Genomic DNA, 24,959 nt, shown 5'->3' with positions numbered 1-24,959 from the left:
TCATCCAGCCCCCACCTCCCAGCCTGTTGGCTAGGTCAGCCCCTCCTATTTCCTAGAGGGACCCAGCAGTCAGCCCCTCCAAGCCCCTGCCCCACAGGCAGCTCCTCCAACTTGGGGACAGACCCCTGGCCACAGTGGTTGCCTCTGGTGCCTGGAAGAGGGGCTTGTCTGCTGCTCTCCAGCACCTTCCTTAGTGTGCCCTCCTCCCCACAGTCTACGTGACCCTGACCTGCGCCTTCCGCTACGGCCGGGAGGACCTGGATGTCCTGGGCTTGACCTTTCGCAAGGACCTGTTTGTGGCCAATGTGCAGTCCTTCCCACCGGCCCCCAAGGACAAGAAGCCCCTGACGCGTCTGCAGGAACGCCTCATCAAGAAGCTGGGCGAGCACGCCTACCCTTTCACCTTTGAGGTCGGTCTCACTGCCATACATCTGGGAGGGGAATGGGGGCTTCCAGGAGCTCCACCTCCGAGCTGGCACATGAGTTGAGGTGGCTTTGTGCCATCCGGTTTCCCGGTGGGACACTTACTTCACCCATGGTCAGTGTCTCTGCCCTGGCCACTGCCTGGGGTGTCACTCTTACTGCTGGAGTACAGAAGTGACATGTGACATGTTCCTTGCCTGTCCTTTACAGATCCCTCCCAACCTGCCATGCTCTGTGACGCTCCAGCCGGGCCCAGAAGACACAGGGAAGGTGGGTCAGAGCCCAGGACCCCCTGTGGCCCTAGGACTGTCCTGCCTTTCTCCCTGGGAGGGGTTGCACACACAGGCCACATGCCCCTTGCTGAGACCTCCTGGAAGCCTGACTGATCCCTGCCTGGTGGGGCTGGGATCCAGACACAGCCTCACTCCCCTCTAGAGGCACTGCCCCAGGGCCTGGTGTTGCAAGGCCCAGGTCTCCCCTAGCCCCCGAGCAGCCTTGTTTAGAGGGGTTGCACGGCTGGGTTGCTGGGGCTCAGAGTGGCAGTGCTGTGCACGGCCCAGGTCCTTGCCTGCAAAACTAAGCCTGTCATGCAGGCTGTACCCAAGGCAGCGGCTGCTGGGGCCACTGCTGTCACGGCTTGGCTGGATCCTTCCCTCCTTTATGGCCACCCACCCAGACTGAGTCACAGTATGCTGGGCAGAGCCCATGGGAGGTGGGGGGGGGGCTGGGATATCCTGTGTTGGGGAAGAGTCCATCGGGTAGGGGGCACCAAGGAGAGGCAGGACCAGGGAGTCTGGGGCTCCTTGTCAACACCCTCAATTGTAGAAGGAGAAGCAGGGCCTCGGGGCTCTGGGCTCAGGGACACCCCCCCATCCCCCCACAGGCCTGTGGCGTGGACTATGAGGTGAAAGCATTCTGCGCCGAGAACCTGGAGGAGAAGATCCATAAGCGGTAAGCAGCCCCTTCCCGCCTGCCGCCGAGGGCGGCCCAGCCAAGTGGGGAGAAGAGTAACAAGGCTGGAAGTGGGCGAGGAACCCCAGGCCTCCCAGCCCCGGGGGCTCTGAGAGGGCCACTCTGGACAGTTGGCAGGCCATGGAGGGCTTCTTGGAGGGGGTGGCCTGAACTTGCCTCAGCATCTTCGACCGTGCCCTGTGGGCCAGCTTCCTCCTTCCTGACCTTAGCTCCCTCCCTCCAGACAGCATGTCTTTTTATTTTGTTTTATAAAAGAGAACACGAACACTACCACCACCCGCCCAAATTGAAGTCCAAATTGTTCACATGGGTATACAGCAAGGCAGGTTTTCTCCTGGCTCTCTGTACCCCTCCCCCTGGCCCATCTCCTGGTGACCAGCAGGAGGGGAGTGAAGAAGGTGAGTCCACAGGGAGAAGGAAGGTGGTCAGGCCCAATCTCAAAGCTAGAAGCTGCCCGCAGAGGCACAGTCCCCGGGGCGGAGGAGCAGGGGAGCGACCGAGTGACCAAGACGCCTAGCTTGGCAGCCAGAAACAGCTGGTCCTGATTTCTGGGGCAAGCTACCCAGCTCCACCCTCCTCTGTGGTTTGGCTGGCAGGCCTCCAGCTCTGATGCACCCAGTACCCCAGGCACAGTTCCTACACCCCCTCTTTGGGCACTGGACTGAGCCTTCCACCTGGTGGCCACAGACCGTATTGCACGCATCCCCAGCCCACGTCTGTTCCCCAGCTCCTCTCTTTTATTTTCCACTGTGGAATTTGTTGTCATTTTATTGGGGGCTCGTACAACTCTTATCACAATCCATCCATCCATTCATGGTCTTAAGTATATTTGCACATATGTTGCCATCATCATTTTCTTTTTTTTTGCCATCATCATTTTCAAAGGATTTTCTTTCTACTTGAGCCCTTGGTATCAGCTCTTCATTTTCCCCTCTCCCTACTGCTTCCTCCCTCATGAACCCTTGGTAATTTACAAATTATTATTTTTCATGTCTTGCACTGCCCGATGTCTCCCCCACCCCCTTGTCTGTTGTCTAGCCTCCCGGGAGGGGGTTATAGGTAGGTCGTTGTCATTGGTTCTGCCTTTAAGGCTTGAGACTAGGACAAGCGAAGGGGGTTATGGGTTGTGGGAGAGGGTCTGACCAGAGCAAATATGAGGAGACGATTATTTTTAAAGTGACACCGTTGCTTCCATACCAGTGTGGCAGTTTAAGTCTGCTCCAGAGAAGTTCTCAGAGCAGTGAGCCGGTAGTCCGCCCCTCTCCAGCCTCCAGGCCCTGCTCCCAGTGAGAGGTATACTTAAATTCACTGAATCTTCACCCAGCCCTACAGGGCAGGTCCTGCCACCGCCAGCACTTCACAATAAGGACCCAAAGGCCCCCAAGATCAACTTGTTCACAGTTACCTAAGAGGAGGCTAGAACATCGGCCCAGGCTAGCTGGCTCCAGAGAAGGGGAGGGGGCTTGTCTGAGCCACAGACTCAGCACGTCACGCCATGGACACGCCTCTCCCAGTCCCTGTGCCGCTTCCTCCCCGGGCCCCTGATACCTCCCCGGACCCCACCCTCGCTCTGGGCCTGCTTCCCTTTACTCAGTCATACCCCTCACTGAGCCCCGCCCTCTCAGAGTTCAGGAAATCTTTTCTGGGTCCCTCTTCCTGCTGCTTGTTTTTATTTACTGGGCTTATAACTGACTCACAGAGACCCCTAGGACTGCCCCTGTGGTTTTCTGAGACGGAGCCATGGAGATTTCAGACCACTGACCTTGCACTTAACAACCCAATGTATAATCCATTAGAGGCTGAAATTGTCCCCATGGCGGTGAGTTGAGATATGTCAGCAGGAGCCCCGGTGGCATGGTTGGATATGCGTTGGGCTGCTTCAAGGTCAATGGTTCAAACCCACCAGCCACTCCTCGGGAGAAAGATGAGGCTTTCTACTCCCATAAACAGTTACAGTCTCAGAAACCCACAGGGGCAGTTCTACCCTGTCCTGTTGGGTCGCTCTGAGTCAGTGTTGACTCCATGGAGGTGAGTGAGTGGGGTCAGGTGGTAACAGGACCCTTAGGGGCTGGATTCTGAGGCAGTGGGGAGCCAGGGCCATCTCTTGAGCAAGGTAGGGGTCTAAGGGTTCAAGGAAAGGGGACAAAGGCAGGCACCTCTGGTCATCTCTCACTCCCGTAGGAATTCCGTGCGCCTGGTCATCAGGAAGGTGCAGTATGCCCCAGAGAGGCCCGGCCCCCAGCCCACAGCAGAGACCACCCGCCAGTTCCTCATGTCCGACAAGCCCTTGCACCTGGAGGCCTCACTGGATAAGGAGGTGGGAGCTGAGCCTGAGCAGGGGGGTGCGTTGTTCAGGCTGAGCTCAGGTCCCCAGCCTGATGACCATGGGGCTTCAGCCAGCTGGGGGAACTCTGGGAGCCTAAAGCGGTGGCAGGAGGGGGCAGAGTTTGGCGTGGTGGTGGTGGTATTGCCTTCTGAAGGGGACAGTCGACTCTCCCAGCGAGCCGGGAAGTCTGTCCTCCTCGCTGCTCTGCTGGCCGCAGGCTGAGTATGGCGAGAGCACCCACCTGCCCTCCAAAAGCCTGCGCTGACAGGCAGCAGCCCTGCTGAAGGCAGCACCAGTCTGTTCCCCGCAAGCAGGGAGGCAAAACCAGCTGACCGACCCCGCTGTGAGCCGAGGCTGACCCCTGGCCAAGCTGGGGGGTCCCCCAGGCCCTTTGGGGAAAGCAGCTGAAGGCCTGGGGCAGAATACAAGTGAGACCCTTTGAGAGAGACCCTGAGCTGTGAACTGGCCTGGCCTTCTCACTGCTCCCTCCAGCTCCACAGGGGGCCTGAGAGGGAGGGGCTGGCAGGGGCTGAGCTGGCAGGGGCTCAGGGCGTCACCCAGCCCAACCCCTTCTTTGTTCAAGGGCAAACGGAGGCTTAGAGCACCTGGTCCAAGCTCATGCCACCATAGCCCCTGTTGTGGCATTTCTGCTGTGGACACAAGGTCCCCTTACTAGCACCATTGCCCTCAGGCCCACTGCTGCTGTTGTCAGTGACTGAACCCCAGAATCCAGGAAGGTCTCCTTCTCATTCAGTTATCTCTTGAGGGTCCCACCCAGAGACTAGAGTCTCATGTGCTCGGTGGCCTCAGTCACCTTAGCAGGGTTGACTGGGGGCCCTTGGTGGCGGAGTGGTGACCCACCAGGCTGCTAGCCGTAAGCTCAGCAGTTTGAAACTGCCAGCCGCTCTGAGGAAAGAAGCCGAGGCTTTTCGCTCCCGTAAAGAGTCACAGCCTGGGGAACCCGCAGGGGCAGTTCTTCCTTGCCCCGTGGGTCGCTGTGCCCACGTCGGCACAGGCTCCTGGCAGTGAGTTGTGGCTGGAAGTAGCTGGTGGATGTGGAGTGCCTGGCAGAAGAACCAAGGTTTGGGGGGTACCCAGGAGATTTGTGTGGGGCCTGTTCCCTCCCCGTCTCCGTATCTGGAACATGGGTCTCCTGCCACTACCACCCCACATTCTCCATCCTCCCCACTCCCAGATCTATTACCACGGAGAGCCCATCAGCGTCAACGTGCACGTCACCAACAACACCAACAAAACCGTGAAGAAGATCAAGATTTCAGGTACAGGGGGAGGCTCAACTCGGGGGCAGGCAAGAGGACGTCCTCCCTTGGGCGGGGGTGGGTGGGCGACGGGTCGAGGGACTCTCTCTTTAACAGCCTTATAATTGGCCACTGACCTAAGGGGGAAGCCTTCTCTGAGCCCAGGGGTCAGGCTTTTGAGGTAGCAACCACAGGTAAGCCGCTTCTGCGCTCAGGTGCCCTGGGCTGCCCTCTGAGTAGGGCATAGTGGCGAGGGTGGGCTCCTTCCGCAGCCCCCCATGATGCTTGGCCAGCACCTGGGCCTGAACCTCTCTACCTGGGGGAGCCCAGGCCACTCCGGGAGAGGTGCCCAGTCTCATGCTGGGCCCCTGTCTCACCCCAGTTCGCCAGTACGCAGACATCTGCCTGTTCAACACAGCCCAGTACAAGTGCCCGGTGGCCATGGAGGAGGCTGAGTAAGTGAGATGGAGCGGGAGCCTGGCCCTGGGCCCCTGGGTAGTGTCTGAGGCTGGTGGGGACGGAGTGGAGGAAAGGTGTGGGTGGGGGGAGACTGTGGACCTCAGTCTACCTCCCTGCTCGTCACAGATGCTCTGAGACAGCCTCTCGGAAAGCACCCACCTGATTTAGCTGTCAGGAAATGCAGGCTACCATCGAGGGTTGGGGAACCCATTAAAACTAGCCAGACAGAACCAGAACGAAGCCATTGAACCTGTTGTCAGGACAGAGAGCAGTGCTTGCTAAAGTGGAGGGACAGCGAGAAAGAGCAAGGCCTTCAAGGAGAGGGTCGGCACAGTGGCCGCAACACATGGGCACAGTGGGAGGATGGCAGGACTGGGCAGTGTGCCGTTCTACTGTGCGGAGGGTCACCAAGAGCCCCTCACAGCAGCATGGCATGGAGGAGGAAGAGGATGAGGATGGAGAGAAGGACATGGTACCTGAAACTAGGCTGATGTAGACTCTATTCTGCCTCTCCTCGCAAGCCCCTGGCAGGGATGGAGAGTCAGCACATAGCCTTGCTCTTCTGATAGAGGAGTCGCTGAGTAACTGACTCCCCAATAACGGAGGGGGGAGAGGAGAGAAGAAGGACACGAACAATGTTGCCGTTCAAGGAAAGCTGCTACCATTGAACCCCAAGTCTTACCTCCAGCTCTTCAGCACTGAGAGCAACTGGAAAGATGTGGAGGGAAGCCGCTTTCCTTCTCAAGGAAGGAGATAGACACATTTTGGGGAGGGGGGCATAGTGTGAGGTCTGGCCCTGTGAACAATTCGGGGAGAGGGCAGCTGCATTTCAGGCCTGTGCATGTGCTGCTTTGTGCGGCCGCAGTCAGTGTCTTTGTCGCCTACAGGCATTCTCTAAAGGTGTCTGCCTAGCCTGGACAACGGTCCTCACTTGTCCGAGAGATGAACATGAGGGGTCCTGGGGGGCACCACGAGGGAAGCCCCAGACAGCTAAACACCGAGTCAGTGGGCCAGATGTCTTGCTGGGCTGCTGGTGGCTGTGGGGAAGGCAGAGTCACACCTGTCTCCCTTCTTCCCCAGCGACACCGTGGCCCCCAGCTCGACATTCTGCAAAGTCTACACGCTGACCCCCTTCCTGGCCAACAACCGGGAGAAGCGGGGCCTTGCTCTGGACGGGAAGCTGAAACACGAGGACACCAACCTGGCCTCCAGCACCCTGTGAGGACCTGTCCACACCGCTGCCCGGCACTCAGGGCTGCCAGTCCCAGCTTTCCCACCTGTGGGCGACTCTCTCTGGTCCCCCAAGTGCAGGGACATGACTTCAGCCAGGTCATGCCCCATTGCAGTCTAAGACCTGTCTTTAGAGGCTTCAACTTACAGGGGGCGATGCCCCTACTCCCACCCCAGGGTGACCCAGAGGACAAGGAGGACTACAAGGGTACTGCTGGTTTGCCCCAGGGCAGGAACCCAGAAAGCCTGCTGCTCCCTAGTGCCTTCAATCAGATGGATGGTCGGAGAGACAGACTGGCCAGGGGGCTGTGGCTTCCTTCTTGGAGGGTCCTGGGAAAGAGGCATCAGGAAGGGGGTGGACATATGGAGAGACGAGGGTTGTGAGCCAGGGATCCTGGTCATCTGGTCACCCTGCCCCACCCCTCACTGACTCTCTCTGAGGCCACCTGCTCATGCCACCACCAGTTGGGGGAATGCGTCTTACTGTAGCCCTGAGCTATGGCCCTTCAGCAGGGCTTCGGCCTGTCTCTGCTGTGGCTTCCTTTGCCCATACTCCCGACAGCCGCCCCTGTTGTGGCCACACAGGTTCCAGCCACCTGCTCACTTACCTCCAAGCCTTATTGTCCTCCCCCCGGCCCACACCCCCTATGTGTCTTCAGGACCTAGCTTAAGCACCACCTCCAGAGAGAAGTCTTTCCTGAGCATCTCACCCTCCACCCTGCATGCCTGCTCTGACTCTGAGTTCCTTTGGCCCTTGGTGCCTGACTACTACGCAGCCACTTCAAGAGAAGCAGGAGCCAGAGAAGGAAGGGGCAGGGTTTCCCAAGACCACACAGTGAGGGGATGCCATAGCCAGGGTTGGCAGCCAGTCTCCTGGAGGGCAGAGCCACTTTGGTCACCTCCGCTGAGCTGGGGCAGGCCACAGCCCGGGCTCTTCCTGGGCCCTGTGGCTGAGTGGCCCAGGAGGAGGAGCTGGGGAGGCTGCAGCCTCACTTCTGCCAGGTCTCACCACTGTGGAGACCCCATTAACCAGCTTCCCGACTGACTGTTACTTTGCAGGCTGAGGGAAGGGGCCAACCGGGAGATCCTGGGCATCATCGTCTCCTACAAGGTGAAAGTGAAGCTGGTAGTGTCTCGAGGCGGGTGAGTATGAAGCCCAGTCCAGCCCCTGCCTGGTCCCACTCTGCCTGTTTGTGGGACCTCTGAGCTGCATCCGCCTTGGAGATGAATGGTCTCCTCCTCCTCCCCTCCTGCTCTAATACCCTCTTTGGCGCTCATTCAGAGAGCCCCCCACCCCTGTTTCCCCTCCACCCTGCCCTCACTGGGTCCTTGCTTTGCAGACTGGGCATGGGAGTGGGTTTCCTTAGGGTGCCCCTCAGACACAGCACCCACCCACTGCTAGGGCAGGACAGGGCCCGTGTGGGGAGTGCAAAGGAGCTCAGAACCCCAGAATTAGATGGGGTCCCATTCTAGTCTGACTCTCCCATTTTGAAGATTGGGGAATAGAGACCCAAACAGTTCCCACAATCATTTCCCAATTTCTCCTCCCCTAACGACGGGCTTTTTCCTCCAGTAAAGAGCTACAGTCCTGGAAACCCACAGAGGTGATTCTACTCTGACCTATAGGGTTGCTATGGGTCGGAACCGACCCGACAGCAGTGATTATGTGTAATCCTGGCCATGGGCTGGGGGCAGAGAGAATACAGAAATGTGCCAGATATAACAGTTGGGACCACAGGCGCCTGCCTTCAAGATCTGCAGCCTTGGGAGCCCTGGGGGCAGTTCTACCCTGTCCTAGGGGGTCACTAAGAGTTTGAATGGACTCACTGGCAGTGGGTTTTGTTTGTTTGGAACCATGGTCTAGAAGGGGCTCAGAAAAAGCTCCATATTTCCCCCTAAACCTCCCAAACCCAAACTCATGGCTATGAGCCACTTCTGCTCCTAGCGACCGCAGGGGGCCAAGGAGGCCTGCTCCTCTGGGTGTTCAACAATGTCAGTGGTTTTTGTTTCTTTTTAAAAAAATCATTTTATTGGGGGCTCGTACAACTCTTATCACAATCCAGCCATCCATCCATTGTGTCAAGCACATGTGTACATTTGCTGCCATCGTCATTTTCAAAACATTTTCTTTCTACTTGAGCCCTTGCTATCAGCTCTTCATTTTTTCCCCTCCATCCCCGCCTCCCCCTCCCTCATGAACCCTTGATAATTTGTAAATTATTTTGTCATATCTTCCACTGTCTGACATCTCCCTTCACGCACTTTTCTGTTGTCCGTCCCCCAGGAAGGGGGTTATATATTCTCCCCCACTTCAACAATGTCAATCTTGATGGGAGCAGAACGCTTCATCGTTCACTCACAGAGCAGCTGGGGGGTGGGGTGGCATTTGAGCCGCTGGTCTTGGGGCGGGCAGGCCCAGGCCTAAGCTACTCTGCCACCACCTGGGGGCTTCTCACTTCCCATAGGCTGGGCCTCTGTGAAGCTATCCATGTAGAACTGGGCTTTCCAACTTGTCAGCGATTTTGTTTCCCAATGCAGTTCTAATTTCTAGGACAAGATTGAACAGTTCAGTAACAATAGGCGTGGCGTCCCTTTGATCTTCCTCATGCAGGAGGCCGTCTGGAATGAGCCCTGGTGCAGTGCCACCTAAGTGCTCGGCTGTTTATCCAAAGGCCAATAGGGGGAGCCCACCAGCTGCCCCCTGGGCAGAAGCCATGGCAGTCTGCCTCACGCACACAGCATTGGAGACCCCACAGGCCGTTCTACTCTGTCCTCTAGGTCCTTAGCAGCGGGAGTCGACGGGTGGCAACAAGTTTGGTTTTTATTTTAGGATGTCTCCACGTGGCAGATCCCAGTCCCGGGTACTGTGGTTCTTACAAACCCACACTCTGCTTGACAGGCTCCACTGAAGCCCCACGGGCAGCCAGCAGGGGCTTCGTGTTTGTGCCTCTTTTTGGCACTAAGGACTGTTAACTATAAAGCTGGTGTTTCAAACCCACCAGCCATTCCTAGAGAGTAAGTTGAGGCCGTCTGCTCGCAGAACGATCTATAGCCTCAGAAACCCTCAGTAGGAGTGAGAATCGACTTAGTGGCAGGGGTTCCTTTTCGGGTTTGCAGATGAGGACCCTGAGGCTCAGGCAGGCCTCCCGGGTGACGGGTGAGGGAGGTGTTGGTCCCAGGGTCCTGCAGACCACTGGGTGAGCAGGTGGCGCTGCATGGGTGGTGGAGGCGGAGATGTCCTGTGTGTCCCCTCTCTCCCCGCCCGGTGGCAGAGGCGGAAAATGAACATGCTTTCTGTTTTCTTCTGTCTGAACTCCCTCCTGGCTACTTCTCACGCCTGCTCTGATCCACCCAGCCTGTTGGGAGATCTAGCATCCAGGTAAAGCCCCTCCTTCCCACCCCGTTGGGCCACATTCCTGGAGGAGGGTCCAGAAACCTTGGCCAGGCCCACGAGAGCCAGAGGGCCTTGGTGGTGGGGGGAACCTTAGCAGTCATTCCAGGCTGCTGGGCACAGGCCTGTGCTGGGACCAGAACCCTCTCCGGAGCAAACTGGGATAGAGAGCTCCTTAACGTTTCACTCTGCCCATCCATGCCACCAAGGGACAGGGGACTTAAAGTCCAAGTTCTTTGATCTGGGGGGTGGCCTCCAAGGGCACTGTTGAGACCGCTAACTGTCTGAATGGTGGGGGTGTTTTGGAGAAATGCAAGCCTTGTGGCTGGCAGCACTGATTGCTGATGAAGTGTTGCTAAGGCCAAGTCTCTAGGAGAGCCGTTTCCGAAGGCAGGATTCCCAGAGTAGCCAGCTGTCTCCACTTGCGTGCCAAACATGCCTGTGCCCCAAAGGCGAGATGTTGCCTCCTCCCGGCCACAAGATGACAATGTCGCTTTCCGAAAAGCAAGACAAAACAAAACAAAAACCCCAAACTTAAACCCCGTGAGAGGTGACGTTGATTTAGTTCATTTCTGCTCAATGTGAATCAGAAAGGATTTCCTGACATCAGACTTGTGTCCAGCCTGGTGCTGGCTGCTGAGGCCCCAGGAAAGCATCAGAAGGACCCCCGCCAGTGACCACTCATGGCCTGGTGGCCGGGGAAAGTCTGCAGTCCAGCCCCCTGCCCCTGTAGGGAAGAGCCGACACCTGACCCTTCCTTAAACTTGCAGCTGCAAACTAAACTCACCCTTCCAGGGGAACCTGGCTAAGGGGTCTTTTCCGGAAGTTAAACTAAGGGCAGACCACTTAGTTCCAGCAGCCTTATAACTAACAGAACACCCGGGTTCCCACCAAGAGGAGCAGGGAGGCTCTGGTTAAACACTGGGCGGTCTGGCCTGGTGATCTGTGGAAAGTCCCAGCCGTGGAAAGGGCCCCCAGCAGTTCACTGGTGCGTGGGGCCGCCGGGCGTTGGAACCGACTCAATGGGATGACTGCCCACCGAGGCCCACAGGCATGCGCACGACAGCTGAACCAGACCTTGACCCACATTGTGCCACCGAGGTCCCAGGGCTTCAGGAGGGCCGGCGCTGGTACCCCCTGTGCCCCATGAGTTCAGGGAGAGGAAATATACAACATGCTCCCGGGTTGCACAGCTGGGCCTCGGGGCCTCCACACCTGCTGGGCTCCTTCCACGGCCTCCCTCCCCTTTGCACCTGGAGGGTTGAGATCAGGGATCTGAGCTGGTGCCTTTGGGGCATCTCAGCTGGGGGCTGGGGGTGAGGGTGAGGCTCCTCCAGTGACACCTGCCCTAGCCTCGGGGTCGTCTGGTGTGAGCAGGGTGGACTCTGGAGGTGGGAAGCTCCTTCATTCGGAGTTGAATCAGGGGACCAGGCTGTGGATGGCGGTGCCGGGCTATCTCCCTGTGCCTCCATTTCCCTATCTGCATACACATGAGGGATATTGTGAGGATTAAAAGAGTTACTTTATGGAAGAAACCGCTGACCTCAAAGTCAGCAGATGGAGACCACCATAATGCTCCACAGAAGAAAGACAAGGCTTTCTGCCCTGTTAAAGCCTAACAGTTCAAAGAAACCCACAGGGGCATTTCTGCCCTGCCCGGCAGGGTCGCTATGAGTCGGCATCAATTCAGCAGCAGTGACTGTGGTTTTGACTTTTATGAAAGGGCTTGGGTGCAGTTAGTACTGTGTGAATGCCCACCCTTATTTATCTGTCCTTCGGGCCAACGGAGAGAGGACAGCATGCCCCTGTTTTCCCTGGCCCCTGTGAAGTTTGTGTGCTCAATGTAGACAGCGGGGCCCATCCGACTGGGATCTGATTGAGCTGACCTGACAGTGCTTCATTGGCATGGCAGGGGCTGGAGTCATCTGAACTCTTTCTGGGGCCCTCCAGGAAATGGCATCCCTGCACTGGGACTGGAAGATAGGCTGGAGTGAGGGCGCGGGGAGGAGTGGGTGTTCCTATCAGGATATTGGGAAAGGCAGTGTCAGGGTGACAGTAGCAATGGAAAGTAAGCAGGGTCCTAGGACTGCTTAGGAGCCAGTGCACCCCACCTCGGCACCTCCTCTCAGCCCATGGAATTCAGAGATGGCCCTGAGGACTGGTGAGCTTTCCAAGGGACTCAGATTCAGCAGAGAGAGAGAGGGAGAGAGAAAAGCAGGACCAGAGATTCTCCTGATTCTCTGCCCCGAGGGCCCTCCCCTGATTGGGAAACATGCCCTGGCCTCACACAAACAGGTTGGGTCTCAGCTGAAGGTCTGGCTCAGGCTCACTGGATCCTGGGTCTTTGTTTCAGTGACGTGGCTGTGGAACTGCCCTTCACCCTGATGCACCCCAAGCCCAAAGAGGAACCCCCGCATCGGGAAGGTGAGCTGGCCCCAAGGCCACTGGGCTAGGGTTTTCAGATAGCAGACCCCCTTCCTATCCATTACCCATCTCCCTCTGCCTTAGCCTTCACCAGAGAGCCCTGGGAGTGCAGTGGTCATGAGTTGGACCATTAACTGCAAGGCTAGCAGTTCAAAACCACCAGTCTCTTGCGCGGGAGAAAGATGAGGCTTTCTACTCCAGTTAGAGTTAGGGTCTGGGAAACCCACAGGGTCAGTTCTCCCCTGTCCTATAGGGCCGCCATGAGTTGGAATCAACTCGATGACAGTGAGTGAGTTTGAGTCTGTCACTCGTTTTCCTTAGCTCCCTGGGGGAGGGGGTCTTTGATAGGACCCACAATTCCTATTTGCCTATCATTCTACCAGAAGACAGAGAAGCCATGGGAGACGGAGGCTGGGTGAGGGAGCTGGCTGGCTTGGCTTTGAGCTCCAGTCCTGCCCCCGGGCATGGGGCTAGGCACTTTGTGGGCAGAAGAAGGGGCAGCAAGCACAGGTGGTCCCTGGATAGCCCCTCCCCACCATGCACCCCTCTGTTTGGACTGACCACATTTCATTGAATCTGAGACCCTTACAACTGAGAGAGACAACATGAAATTATGGACCACCAGAAAAACACCCCCCCCATACACAAATACAACCCTACGAAACACCATTGATCGTATACCACACCCTAAGTTCAGAGAGGTTACATGTGAAAAACCACTATGAGAGTCATTGATTAAAACAAAATTAGTCTTAGGTAAGTTGGTAGCAGGAATCACAAGGTTTCTCTCTTTGGGGGCTTCTCTGGGAAATTCCAGTATCAACTTTTTGAGTCTCCTTCTACTGAGGGAGGGGTGGCGGGGGTTGGGGGATAGGGAGGTGATCCGGTGGACATCCTCCCAGGTCTTCCCTGCCTGTAGGGTGGTGTGATGGGCGTTGGAGACCAGGGAGAAGCACCCCTTACCCATCTCCCTTGGTCCTCCCTGTGGTCCCCTGCTTGTCCTGGGGTGGGGGCCCACACCGACCCTCTCGCTAACCCCTGGGCGTCTCTGTGCCCTGTGCTTTGTCTAGTTCCAGAGAACGAGGCGCCGGTAGATACCAATCTCATAGAACTTGATGCCAAGTAAGCCAACCCCACTGCCTGCTAGTCTGCCTGCCTGACGTCTGGGGGGCGGGGCCACGAGTGGGAGGGTTGGGTGGAGGGGTCATTTGCATATATGCTTATTAACTGAGGAGCAGCTGGTCTAACCCACCTGCTGAGAACCGCCTCTGCCCGCCTCTTCAGCAACCCGCTTGCCTGCATGTGACTGAAGGACCCTCGTGCCTGTTCCTCTTCCTCCTGCCTTGGTTGGGTCTGTCTTCCTTCCTCGTCCTTGCACGTCCATCCGTCCACCGCGCCTCCCCAGCCCACACCCGGCTGGCTAGAGGCCCTGGGCTCCGACTCTCCTGCTCCACCCACCTCTACTGCTGGACTCAGGCTGTGGGGTGGGGGAAGATTGGGGGTACGCTTCGCAGATTTCCCGGTGGCCAAAGGACCCCCCACATGGAGACAGCGGCCCGAGTGGAGGTTCCACCCTTGGCTTCAGGAGCCACCTGCAGGGCCACGTGGGTTTCTCCCTCTAGTGCCAAAGTCCCCAGTACCCCAAGAGAGATCTGAGGTGTGACGATGCCCTGTGGGGTTGGCTGAATTCCATGGGGTGGATTGACTGGGGGTGTCTGGGGGGGCGGGGTCCAAGTGGACGTTTTATGGCACTGAGACCCCACCCAGGAACCCCTTCCCCTACCCCACCCCACCCCCTCAACATCCCTATCAGATAGCTCTCCCATCCAGGATGCCACTGGGCAGACTAGGAGCTCACCCTTCCTGGGAGAAAGGACCTCATGGTTCACCCTTCCATTAGCTATCTGTTCCTTCTTGTCCGGGATAATGAGTGCTTCCCACGGGCAGTGCTTGGCGGGTTGGGGAGCTTGGGCCGGAGCTGTGAAGGTGCTGATAGCTGGCCTCTCAGTGGGGACAACTTCTTCTCTGGCCCTCAGCCATGCATGCGCTCAGACCCATGCTGCTGCGCCCCTCTGCCGCCAGCCCCAGCTCCCCAGAATCCCTTCCCTTCCCAGCCCTCAAGCTCAAAGTCAGTTCAAGCACACCACTATTCCTCCCACCACTGGTGTGCAGGCCCCGCAGGCCTTCCTGTCCAAGGCCAGCCCTATGGGCCACAGGCCTGGGAGAGGGTGGCTCCCTCCTAGGCTGAGAGCTGGTCAGCTGGGCTCAACCACGCTGGCCCCGGCCAGCCCCCACCCCTGCCAACATACCAACCCTCCCTGCCCCTGCAAACAGCCTCCCCACCGTTTCCCTTCTCTTCCCCCAGCGATGACGACTTTGTGTTTGAGGACTTCGCCCGGCAGAGGCTGAAAGGCATGAAAGACGACAAGGAGGAGGAGGAGGATGGGACCAGCTCTCCGCAGCTCAACGATAGATAGATAGATAGGCTGGAGCCAGGCCCTGTGTGCTGGCAGCTCCGGGTCCAATCTGCACTAGAATACTTCTTCGTCTTCTTCCTGCTCTGGTCCCCCCACCCCCACCCCCCTTTGTTCTTCCAGTTTCTACCAGAGGCCTCAGTGGTCTTCCAGATCCCCATGGTGAACCTCTGGTCTCAGGACTGGCCCCACAGCGCCATGCCACCAGAGCTACAGTGTGCCCGCTTCATCCCCTACCTCCTCATATCACTGCCCCCCACCTTTATCACACCCCGAAAAGGCCACCCTGCAAGCCCAGGCCCTGGAATTTGAGTTGAGATGAGGCGCTGAAAGAGGGGGAAGGGTGGGGGGTAGGGGAGGCGGATGATGAAGGGCAGAGGGCGTTGGAGGGGCGTGAGGGATACTGACACGAGGAGGATGCCCACCTTCCCAGGTGCTCAGCACAGTGTGGCAACTACAAGAGCACAGAAGGCCGCTGCTTCCAGAATGGTTCTCTGATGGAGCCGGGCGTGTGGTTCTGCCTGGGATAGATTCCCAAGACCCTTTTCTAGCCTGGACCCGGCTAAAGACCCTGCAGTCTCAGCCCCCGTTCCTGCTTCCGTGTCCCCCTGGGTCTGACAGTGGCATTAGCAAAGTCCCATGGGCTCCGGGAACGGAGAAAAGCTACCCGGTGGGACTTTCTCACCAGCAACCATCGCGGACGTCTAGGGCAGGCTGGGGGAAGGAGCCCCAGAGTGTGACTGTGTTGTCAGGATGTCATCTTAGCCACCTTGTTCCATATGTGCATGGACAGAGAGAAAAAGAGAGTGGTGGAGGTAGGGGCAGGGCTTCGCCAAGTTCACAGAAAATGGAATGCAGAGAGGAGATGTCCATGTGAACTTTGGAAGCCCATCTCTAGGTCCCCCACAGAGGTGGAGAAATTCCATGCCAACACATGGCACGAGGAGCCCTCCTGCGGGAGGACAGATCTGAGATGGATACGGGGCCCCTGGGAGATGGAAGCTCAGCTTTTCTTCCCTGTGGACCTGAAGCACCATCACCATGGAGGCTGGAAGTTCCCAAGGGGGGGGCCAGGACCCCCGTGTCCTCGTGCTTCCCCCATGGTGCTCCAGATTGAGGAGAGAGGGTCTTGGCACCCATGCCTCAGTCTGGCAGGGCTCAAGTCTGCCGAGATGCCTCGTGGGAAGGGAAGGGGCTGCTGGGTAGCGATTGGGAGCTAGACCGTTTCTGGGGTACTGGGGCAGGCTGGTGATGGGGCAGGAGGTGTTAGAAAGGCATCTCTTTGGCTTTTGATGCAAACTGACTGTGACCTTGAGCAAGTTCCTTTTCTTCTCTGGGTCTTGTTCCTCATCGGAAACACCAACAGGCTTGACTCTGACCAGTCAAGAGGCCTCTCCAGCGCCAGGTCCTGGTCTGTCTGTCTGCCTCCTGTGGGGGTTGCTAGAATCCTTGCATGGGACCCCTCCCTCAAGCCAGAAAGCACCCTCCGTGGGTCTTCAGCTGTGGTCACAGCTGGTGTGAACTGTGCCGCCCAGCAAATTACAGGAGGGACAGAACTTGAGTTTGCTGGAGGTTGGAGGGGCCCCTGTGGAGTGGACATCCTGAGCTGGATGGCCCCGGCAAACACTGCTCATCAGGGCCAGAGATCTCCCATCTCAATGCCCGCCCCCTTCCACCTGTCTCCTGCATGCTTGAAAAGACAGTACAATGGTATCACCCAAACCGGCTCTCTGTCCTTCCTGGATGGGCCATGCCACCAGTCTCCAAGGAGAAATGACCCAGCCCGCGTGCTGGCCTTGCATGCCAGCCTTTCCTCTGAAATCCCATCGAGGTTCAACCCAAGGGACACCTACTCCATGTCAGAATCAAGCCAGCTCAGGGCAGCCTCACAACCCCCGCTGGTCCTGGGGTCCTAGGTACAGGAGCCCCAGGCATTGAGCCCCTAATAGACCTTGCTAGCCAGGTTTCCCCTCATCTGGGCAGCTGCAGTTGGTGAACTGTCAAACCACCTCATGGAATCCATGTGCGCTCTCGTATCAGTCTCTAAGACTTCTGGGGAGAGCACAAGACCCCTTAGGATTTGGGGTGTTCACTCCCTACAAACCTCTTCCCTTAGTTCCCAACACACACACGCATGCACACACGTGATTTTGCCCGGCTGGCTTCTGAGCTCCCGCCACCTCACTCGGACACTCGTCCTTTGGGACCTTTCCCTGTGTTTTTGAAGTGCACTTTCTCCAGCAGAAGGGAAGCACCATGGCTCTAGTTGCCCTCTCACGCTTTGGATCCAAGACCCCACCAGGGCAGTGGTCAAGTTCAGTTGAACCCACCACAACCACCTTTTGCAGATGTCTCTGTGCCATGCTGGCTCTGGAGAACGTGTTGTGGGCAGGGAGATGTTGTAGGTGCCCTCTGGGTGCTGGTGCCATGGCTGCTACCCATCCAGACAGTGCCTTGATGTGAATGAACACACGGCCCTTCCAGGTGGGTTCTGCCCCATCACTAGACCGCCCGCCCTTCGGCCGGCCCCGTTCAGCACAACTGTAGGCCACAGCTCGTAGAAACACAGGCCTAGGCATTTCCTTTGGCTTGTTCCTGAAGAGGGAGGCCCTGATGATCTTACTCATTTTCTGGTCAGTTCTCAGCAACCACTCCCTCCACCCCCCAACATAACTTGAATGCTTCCCCATTCTGAAGTCCGCCTTTCCAGATGAGAGCTTGGAGGGAGACAAGGGGTGAGGGAGGCCTGCTAGACCCCAGGCACAGCCCACACCCCAGTGTTAGCTGTTAAGCTGCCCAGTTCATGGCTCTGTACTGTGACATCCACGTGGGCCAGGCGCCTGGCTTGTAGACAGCCAGTCTGGGCCCGCAGGGCAAGTATGTTCCTGGGTAGGGATCTGCCAGGCCGAGGACCAGCTAGAGTTCCTCAGCAGTCCAACCATGAGAGGCATTTGGTCCCTGGCAGATTTTGCTAGAATGCAGGGACTTCCTAAGCCTCAAAACCCAGACAGGCCGCAGTGGCCTCCCTGGCTTGTGAGATCCACAGAAACAGTTGCCTCCCCACCCCCCACCGTGGTTCCCACCCAGCAGAATGGAAGAAGGCTGGTCTATGAGTCTACTATGTCCTTGCTTGGCCTTGGCTGCCACCGAGCAGCTCACTCAGCTCCTTGGACTCAGTGTCCCCATCTCTGAAAGGAGACAGTAACCCCTTCTGGGCCTGACTCCAGGCATTGGGTGCCCCAGTGGGCAGTGTGCTGTGCTGAAGGTTGCCCATGCTGTGCAGGCCTGATCCTCAAGTTTTTTGGGTTTTTTTGTTGGGGGGAAGCATTGCCTAAGGTCACACAGGAAGTTTGCTGGGCGCCGTGACCTCCCCGAACCAGCCGGTGCATCTCTTGTCACCCCTTTCTCACTTAGGCGGATGTCAGCCACCCTGACTCAGCGAGAGGGAAACTGGGTCTTCAGAACACCATGTGTATGGGGCGCGGGCCCGGCATTCAGGAGACATGGATGGGAGAGGTGTCCTGAACCCTCCCTGCCAGGCCTGGTGTCTCCTGCACCACCCACCCCCCTGGCTCGGCTGAGCCCATGAAGCCTTGAATCTGACATCCGGCTAGAGAGAGGCACCAGCTCCCGGGGCAGGGAGGACAGAACCCACCACAGCGCCATCCAAGAACTCCCAGTGAGGTGGATTCTAAAAGCCTGCTGCTTCCCTTCAGAGAGAACCTCTCACCCCACCCCAATCCGGGGAGCAGGAGGTGCTAAAGCTTCCTGGTGACTCTGGGATGCCATTTCAGCCCAGGAGAACCGGCTGGGCAGTCCTCGGACAGGCAGCTCCTCTCCTCCCAGGGACTGGAAACCCCTCCTGTCCACCCCATCGAGGAGAATGTGGTTAGACCCCCATCTCGAGCTCTCACAGGGTCTCTCGACAAATGTCTGTGCCCATTTCTGATGTTTTTAATCTGAACGAGGACCAAACACATACACACACACACACACACCACCACCCCCCCTCCCCGTCGCCTGTGTCCCTCCAGCCTGCGTTGGCTCCGCTGGCAGTTCGGCCCTGGTTGCTCTTGCTCTGACTGGCACTGAACGGCTTCCCAGTGGGGCAAGAGCCCTGCCTTCTACCACCCTGCTGTCTGGTCACGTCGCTTTCTCTCGCCATCCCCAAAGGGAAGTCAAAGCACAGGTCCTCAGGACCCACGATCTATAAACTCTTAACACCCGGGTTGTGGAAGGTGGGAGTGGGGGCCGAGGGCAGCTCTCTGGCCCTCCCCCTGCTCCCACTTCTGCGCCAGCACTTCGTGTTCATCTGTCTTGCCTGCTGAGGGTTTGCCTTCTTACTTTCTTTTGGAGCGAGGCGGGATCAGACCGCCCTTGGGAGGTTTGAGCTCAGACCAGCCAGCACAGCCTCCGCTCCGAGGTGGTCCTCTTGGTTTTCCTGTTGGAATAACTCCAGCCTTCTGAGACCAAGAGCCTTTGTCTTGGAACTTGGGCCACCGACCCAGGCCCAAGCATTGGCTTGCACACACCTGCCTGTGCACACACACACACATCTGTCATGGCCTGGCTTTGATTTGGGCCTGGTGCTCAGTGAGAAGGTGTCTTGGCCTGATCACTGTAGGAACCACTGAGCAAGGGAGTGCCCGCCCGGGACTTGGGCCTGGGTCTTGCATGAGAGCCTGGGGAAGTGCCCTTTGAGGGCAGGATTCCCCTAGGGGTACTTGAGGCAACACGTTGCCCTCAAGTCATTCTAGTGGGATCCTCCTCCCGCCTTGGTGGGCAACAGAGTGTGTCCAAAGAGACGCTGGCCTCCCAGTCCGCCCAAGGCCCTCCAGATTCTGGGCCTGCCCGCCTGCTCTTGACCTGACTATGGCCTGGACACTTTGGTGACACCTGGACTAGCCCTCGGCCACAGTGCTGCCTGGGTCCCTGTGGTTAGAGCTTTCTAGGTCACAGTTGAGGCTCGCCCTCATGGCCTGGGAGGAAGAGGGCCAACCCGTGTTCTATCATCAGTCTGAGGGTGAGGCTGGATACCTGGCCGGGCCTGCTCAGTGTTTCCACATGTAAAACGGGATTTGTCTCAGGCTCTGGCCACTCATAGGGACAACTTCAAGGGCCAAGAGAGGGATGGGTGCGGGCAGTCCTGGTGCTTTATCCTGGCCTGCAAGGCAGATCAGGAGGGCTGGGTAGCGCATGCATTACCTTTGTGGGATTGTCTGTGCTCAGGGCGTAGGTCTGGCCACTGATGCTATATGGAGTCCACCCCTTCTGCCAAATGGGAGCGGAGAGCTACCTAGCACAGTGACTGTGTGTATATGCTGGGCCTGGGGCGGGCTGGGGGTGGGGGGTCAGGTGTCTGGCCAACCAAGGATCCCCTGCACCAGGCCTGGACCCCTTCTCTTAAAATGATGATTTTGTGACATCTTCATACCTGGACCACCTGCCGGGTTTCTCTGTTGTACCTGTGGCATTCTTTATTATGTCAAATAAGTTATTACCATTTACTTCGTTCTAACAGGATAAAGGAACAAAAGAACCGTAACTAGGAGGCCATTAAAGGTCTTTTGTGACAGAGACTGCTGGTGGTGCTTTGATTTCTGTCTCATAAACCCAGGCAGGAGATGTTGCCCCCGCGGCCTTGACTTGGTGAATGGGGCCCGTGACCGAGTCAGGTGTCTTCTTCCCTTCTCTGGGGTCCCGACTGCAAGCTGGCTCTGGCACCCCTTTCTGAAGACAGCGGAGAACACCTATCCTTGCCCCCTCCTTCCACTCATCAGCCACACAAGCCCAGGGAGCTTGCCACAGGCCCGGCACCTCTCAGACAGCACTTTGGTTGGCTCCTGGGGCGAAGCCATCATACCTAGTTTCAGCACCAACAACCACGCTCACTGGAGTTCCCACTCAGGCCCTAGCTCTGGTTCTTGCTCAGTTCTCTTCTGCTCTGTTGGGGGTCCCTAAAACCAACCAGATGTTCCCACACTTGCCTCCTGACTCATGCAAAGGGTCTCACTGTAAGGACAAGAACACAGGTGAGAAAGATTGAAGTTCTAATACAAGAATGTGCTGTGTTCACCCAAAAGGAAGTCACCCACACATCTAACATGAATGTCAAAGGAAATGGGCTATGTATATAAATAAGTCTGTACAATAATGTCCAACTTGGATCCAAGCATAGCCCTTCTGGTTGACCAGAGGGCATGTGTTGCTTCTGACTCCTTGCCAGCCAGGGCAGGAAGAGTCGGGGCTTCCAGGCTGCTGCACCTGCACTTCGACTGTATCAGAGTCCAGATAAGCGGGACCCAGGCCAGTCTCTCCACAGCAGGAATTTAATCTGGGTGCTTGGCTAGCAACGGGTTTGAAGGACGAAAGAACAGATGAGATGTGACCCAAGGAGAACGTGCAGCCACAAACACTGCCGTCCGAGGAGGGAAGGGGAACCAGGTCCACCCAGCGGGAACACAGAGTGGGGGGGGGGGTCGGGGGGTGGTCCAAGAAAATCAGAGGACCCCCAGGAGAATTACAGTCCATCTTGGGGTGTACTCAGCTGCTCCTCTTCCCGCCGTCCAACGTCACACGGCCTCACACTCAGACAACCGGATGACAATTTAGGTTTTTCAAAGGACCTTGGGGAATGTACAGTAGCCTGCACTGTACAGTGGTCAGCACCTTGCACTAAGGCCCCAAGGGAGCCCAATGGTTTAGACTAGAGCCTGGGTGCGGATGGAAAGACTGGCTGTTCAAACCCACCCAGGGGCTCCATCAGAGAAAGAGCCAACACCCACCACCACCACCAAAGGTTACAGCCGAGGAAACCCTACAAGCAGCGCCACTCTGCCCGCAGGCTCGCTGCCATCCACCCGCTCTGACTCCTGCTGACCCCCACAGGGCTTGTGAGACGATATGCTTTTTAAAAAATTAATCATCTTACTGGGGGGGGGGCTCTTACAAATCTTGTAACAGTCCATCATTCAATGGTACAAAGCATGAAGCACATTTTGTACGTATGTTGCCGTCAACATTTCCAAAACGTTTTCTTTCTTTCTTGAACCCTTGGTCTCGGCTGCTCTTTTTTTTTTTAGTTCAAGGACCGTTTGTTGGCCCTTAGGAGTGTTTTCCAGTCCAGTCTGTTGGGGCACCACGCCCTGGCCCCAAAGTCCACTTTCAGCATTCCCTGGGGACCTTGCCGCTCCATTCCCTTGCTGTTCTGCTGCACGCCCCCAGTGCTTTGCCTCGGTGTGGTGGGATCAGGTTGGGCGCAATTCCCACACTGTCTCTGGTGCTGTCCCCTGCAGGGCCATGGGTCAGTGAGGGGCTTCATGTCTCATAGTGGGGCTGGCCATGTGGTGCTCTCTGTGGACTGGCTGCTCTAATTGGGGTCATCATCCTCAGGGCCTGGTGGGCCATTGGCTGCTCTTTTTACTCCTCCCTCCCCCCTTGTGAATCCTTGATCAATTATGTATTGTCATTTTGTGTCTTATACTGTCCATTGCCTCCCTTCACCCACCTTTCTGTTATTTGTCCCCCCGGGGGTGGGCTATGTATCCAACCTTGTGGTGGGCTCCCCCTTTCTCCCCCTTGACTCCCACCCCTACCATACCCCTACCTTCATGATATCGCTACTCCCACTACTGTTCCTGAGGAGTTTATCTGTCCTGAATTCCACGTGTTGAGAGCTCTTATCTGTACCAATGTGTGTACTCCAATCTAGCGGGATTTGTAAGGTAGAACTGGGCCATGGTATTGGGTGCGGGGAGGAAGCATTCAGGAACTACAGGAATGATGTGTGTTTCATTGATACTACACTGCACCCTGGGTGAATTTCTCTTCCTTGTAACCCGTCTGTAGTGGGGATGTCCAATTGTCTACAGATGGGCTTTGGGTCTCCACTCCAACCCCCTCTTTCACATGGATATAATTGTTTGTTTGAGATCTTCTGATCCCTGCTCCCATCGACACCTGTGATCACAGAGGCTGTGTGCTTCTTCCATGTGGGCTTATTTGTGAGACTGTACATCTTTACAGGAGAGGACAGCCTCCTCTCTCTCTCTCTCTTTCTCTCTCTCTCTCTCTCTCTCTCTCTCTCTCTCTCTCTCTCTCTCTCTCAGAGCAGTTGCATCCCATGCAATTCAGAGCAGGAAAAGGGCAGAGAAGGGACATGGGAATGAATTGACCATCGATTAGCCTCCTCTTAATCTTCTCAATTTGAAAATGAAACTCATCAGATTGGAACTATAGCTGATCTCTCCCAGCGATTACACCTAAAGACGCTAGACAAAAATACCCAAAACGCCCAACAAAAACCACGCAGTGACTGCAAAACACATCAAACCTTGGAGAAGCAATCTACACGAGAGCGAATTTCTTTGTCTCTCCCCCACCCCACCTTCTCTCCAGTGGCACTGTCCGGCCATTAGAACCTTTGCCCACAGAAGATGAAATCCGAGTACAGCGCATGTCGGGGTTAAACCTGAATTTATTGGTTGCCTTCAGAAACAGCAAGCACCCGGCGGAACCAGCATTCTGTAGGGGATTACATCATGGCCTAGATGCTGCCCACCACCACACTCACCACGTCTGGTAAGCTAAGCAGACCCAAGAGTCCCAACACACAAAGACTCAGAAGCACCAGGCTCCTTCTCACGGGAAAATGTAACCAGCAGACGACAACTCCTGGGACCACATAGAACTGAAAACACTGTGGGATATCTAGTGGAACCTGGAGTGCATGGGACGATAGAGATGTTCAACTCAGATACAAAAATTATTTAAAAGAATGAAAGACAAAAATTAAAACTGGTGAATGAGGGGGAGTGCCGATTGGGGACCCAAAGCTCATCTGTGGGCAACTGGACATCCCCTTATAGAAAGGTGGCAGGGAGGAGAAGAGCCAGTCAGGGTGCAGTGTGGCAACGATGAAACAACTTTCCTCTAGTTCTTTAATGTTTCCTGCCCCCCACCCCCACCCACACTATCATGATGGCAATTCTACCTTACAAATCCAGCTAGACCAGAGGATGTACACTGGTACAGACAGGAACTAGAAACACAGGGAATCCAGGATGGATGATCCCTAGTAGGACCAGTGGTGAGAGTGATGATACAGGGAGGGTGGAGGATAGGTGGGGTAGAGAGGGGAACCGATGACAAGGATCTACATATAACCCTCTCCCTGGGGGGATGGACAACAGAAAGTGGGTGAAGGGAGATGTCGGAAAGTGTAATATATGACAAAATAATAATTTATAAATTATCAAAGGTTCATGAGGGAGGGAGGAGCTGGAAGGGAGAGGAAAACATGAGGAGCTGATACCAAGGGCTTAAGTAGAAAACAAAAGTTGAGAATGATGATGGCAACCAATGTACAAATATTCTTGATACAATGGATGGATGGATGGGTTGTGATAAGCATACAAGCTCCCAATAAAATGATTAAAAAATAAATTCTCTAAGTGGTTTATAAAAATTAAACTGAAAAATATAACATCTGAAATTAAAAATTCACTGGAGAGGCTCAATAACAGAATCCCAGTGAAGACCCAAGCTCCCAGGACAATGCCATCCACGCGGTTCTGACTGCAAGCAACCCTACTGGACAGGGTGGAACTACCCCTGCGGCCCTCTGGGCAGGGTGGAACTTCCCCTGTGGCTTTCCAGCCTGTCAGTCTTTCTGGGGACAGGAAGCCTCATCTTGCTCCTGAAGAGCAGCCAGTGGATTCAAACTGCCAACTGTGGCTAGTAGCCCTGTTCATAACCCATTAGACCACCAGGGCACTGAAGCTAGATCAATAAAAGTGATTTAATCTGAAAAAGAGGTGGGGAAACATTAAAATAATTAACCCACAGGACAGTATCATGTCACTGGACTCCCAGAAGAGAGAAGAAACAGATGGGTGGGGTGGGGGTGGGGATGGTGGGAGGGCGGGGAGGAAGAAATGAAGAAGTCCCAGCTCCATACTTCCTTCCTAAATTTGGTGAAAGATACACGTGTAATGGTTTTC

The 24,959-nt window shown here is 56.3% G+C and overlaps 1 protein-coding gene across 2 annotated transcripts in view; it reads left to right on the top strand.

Annotated features, from left to right (window-relative positions):
- The window catches only part of ARRB1 (arrestin beta 1), an 89,058-nt gene extending 68,527 nt beyond the window's left edge, over positions 1–20,531 (top strand). The window contains exons 5-16 of one of the 2 annotated variants that reach the window (XM_075546283.1): positions 214–410; positions 634–693; positions 1,307–1,374; positions 3,577–3,712; positions 4,917–5,001; positions 5,363–5,435; positions 6,520–6,657; positions 7,729–7,812; positions 10,025–10,048; positions 12,414–12,484; positions 13,555–13,606; positions 14,850–20,531. In XM_075546283.1, the coding sequence (XP_075402398.1) occupies positions 214–410; positions 634–693; positions 1,307–1,374; positions 3,577–3,712; positions 4,917–5,001; positions 5,363–5,435; positions 6,520–6,657; positions 7,729–7,812; positions 10,025–10,048; positions 12,414–12,484; positions 13,555–13,606; positions 14,850–14,961 (1,100 nt within the window). In that variant the 3' untranslated portion in view covers positions 14,962–20,531. The remainder of the gene's footprint in view (positions 1–213; positions 411–633; positions 694–1,306; positions 1,375–3,576; positions 3,713–4,916; positions 5,002–5,362; positions 5,436–6,519; positions 6,658–7,728; positions 7,813–10,024; positions 10,049–12,413; positions 12,485–13,554; positions 13,607–14,849) is intronic. The other variant, XM_075546284.1, reaches the window with a different exon arrangement.
- Positions 20,532–24,959: the final 4,428 nt, after the last annotated feature.

Source organism: Tenrec ecaudatus, chromosome 4 (assembly GCF_050624435.1).
Source record: "Tenrec ecaudatus isolate mTenEca1 chromosome 4, mTenEca1.hap1, whole genome shotgun sequence".
NCBI classification, from domain to species: domain Eukaryota; kingdom Metazoa; phylum Chordata; class Mammalia; order Afrosoricida; family Tenrecidae; genus Tenrec; species Tenrec ecaudatus.
The sequence above is the reverse complement of the archived record's forward strand: the minus strand, read 5'-3'. Positions and strand labels throughout refer to the sequence as shown.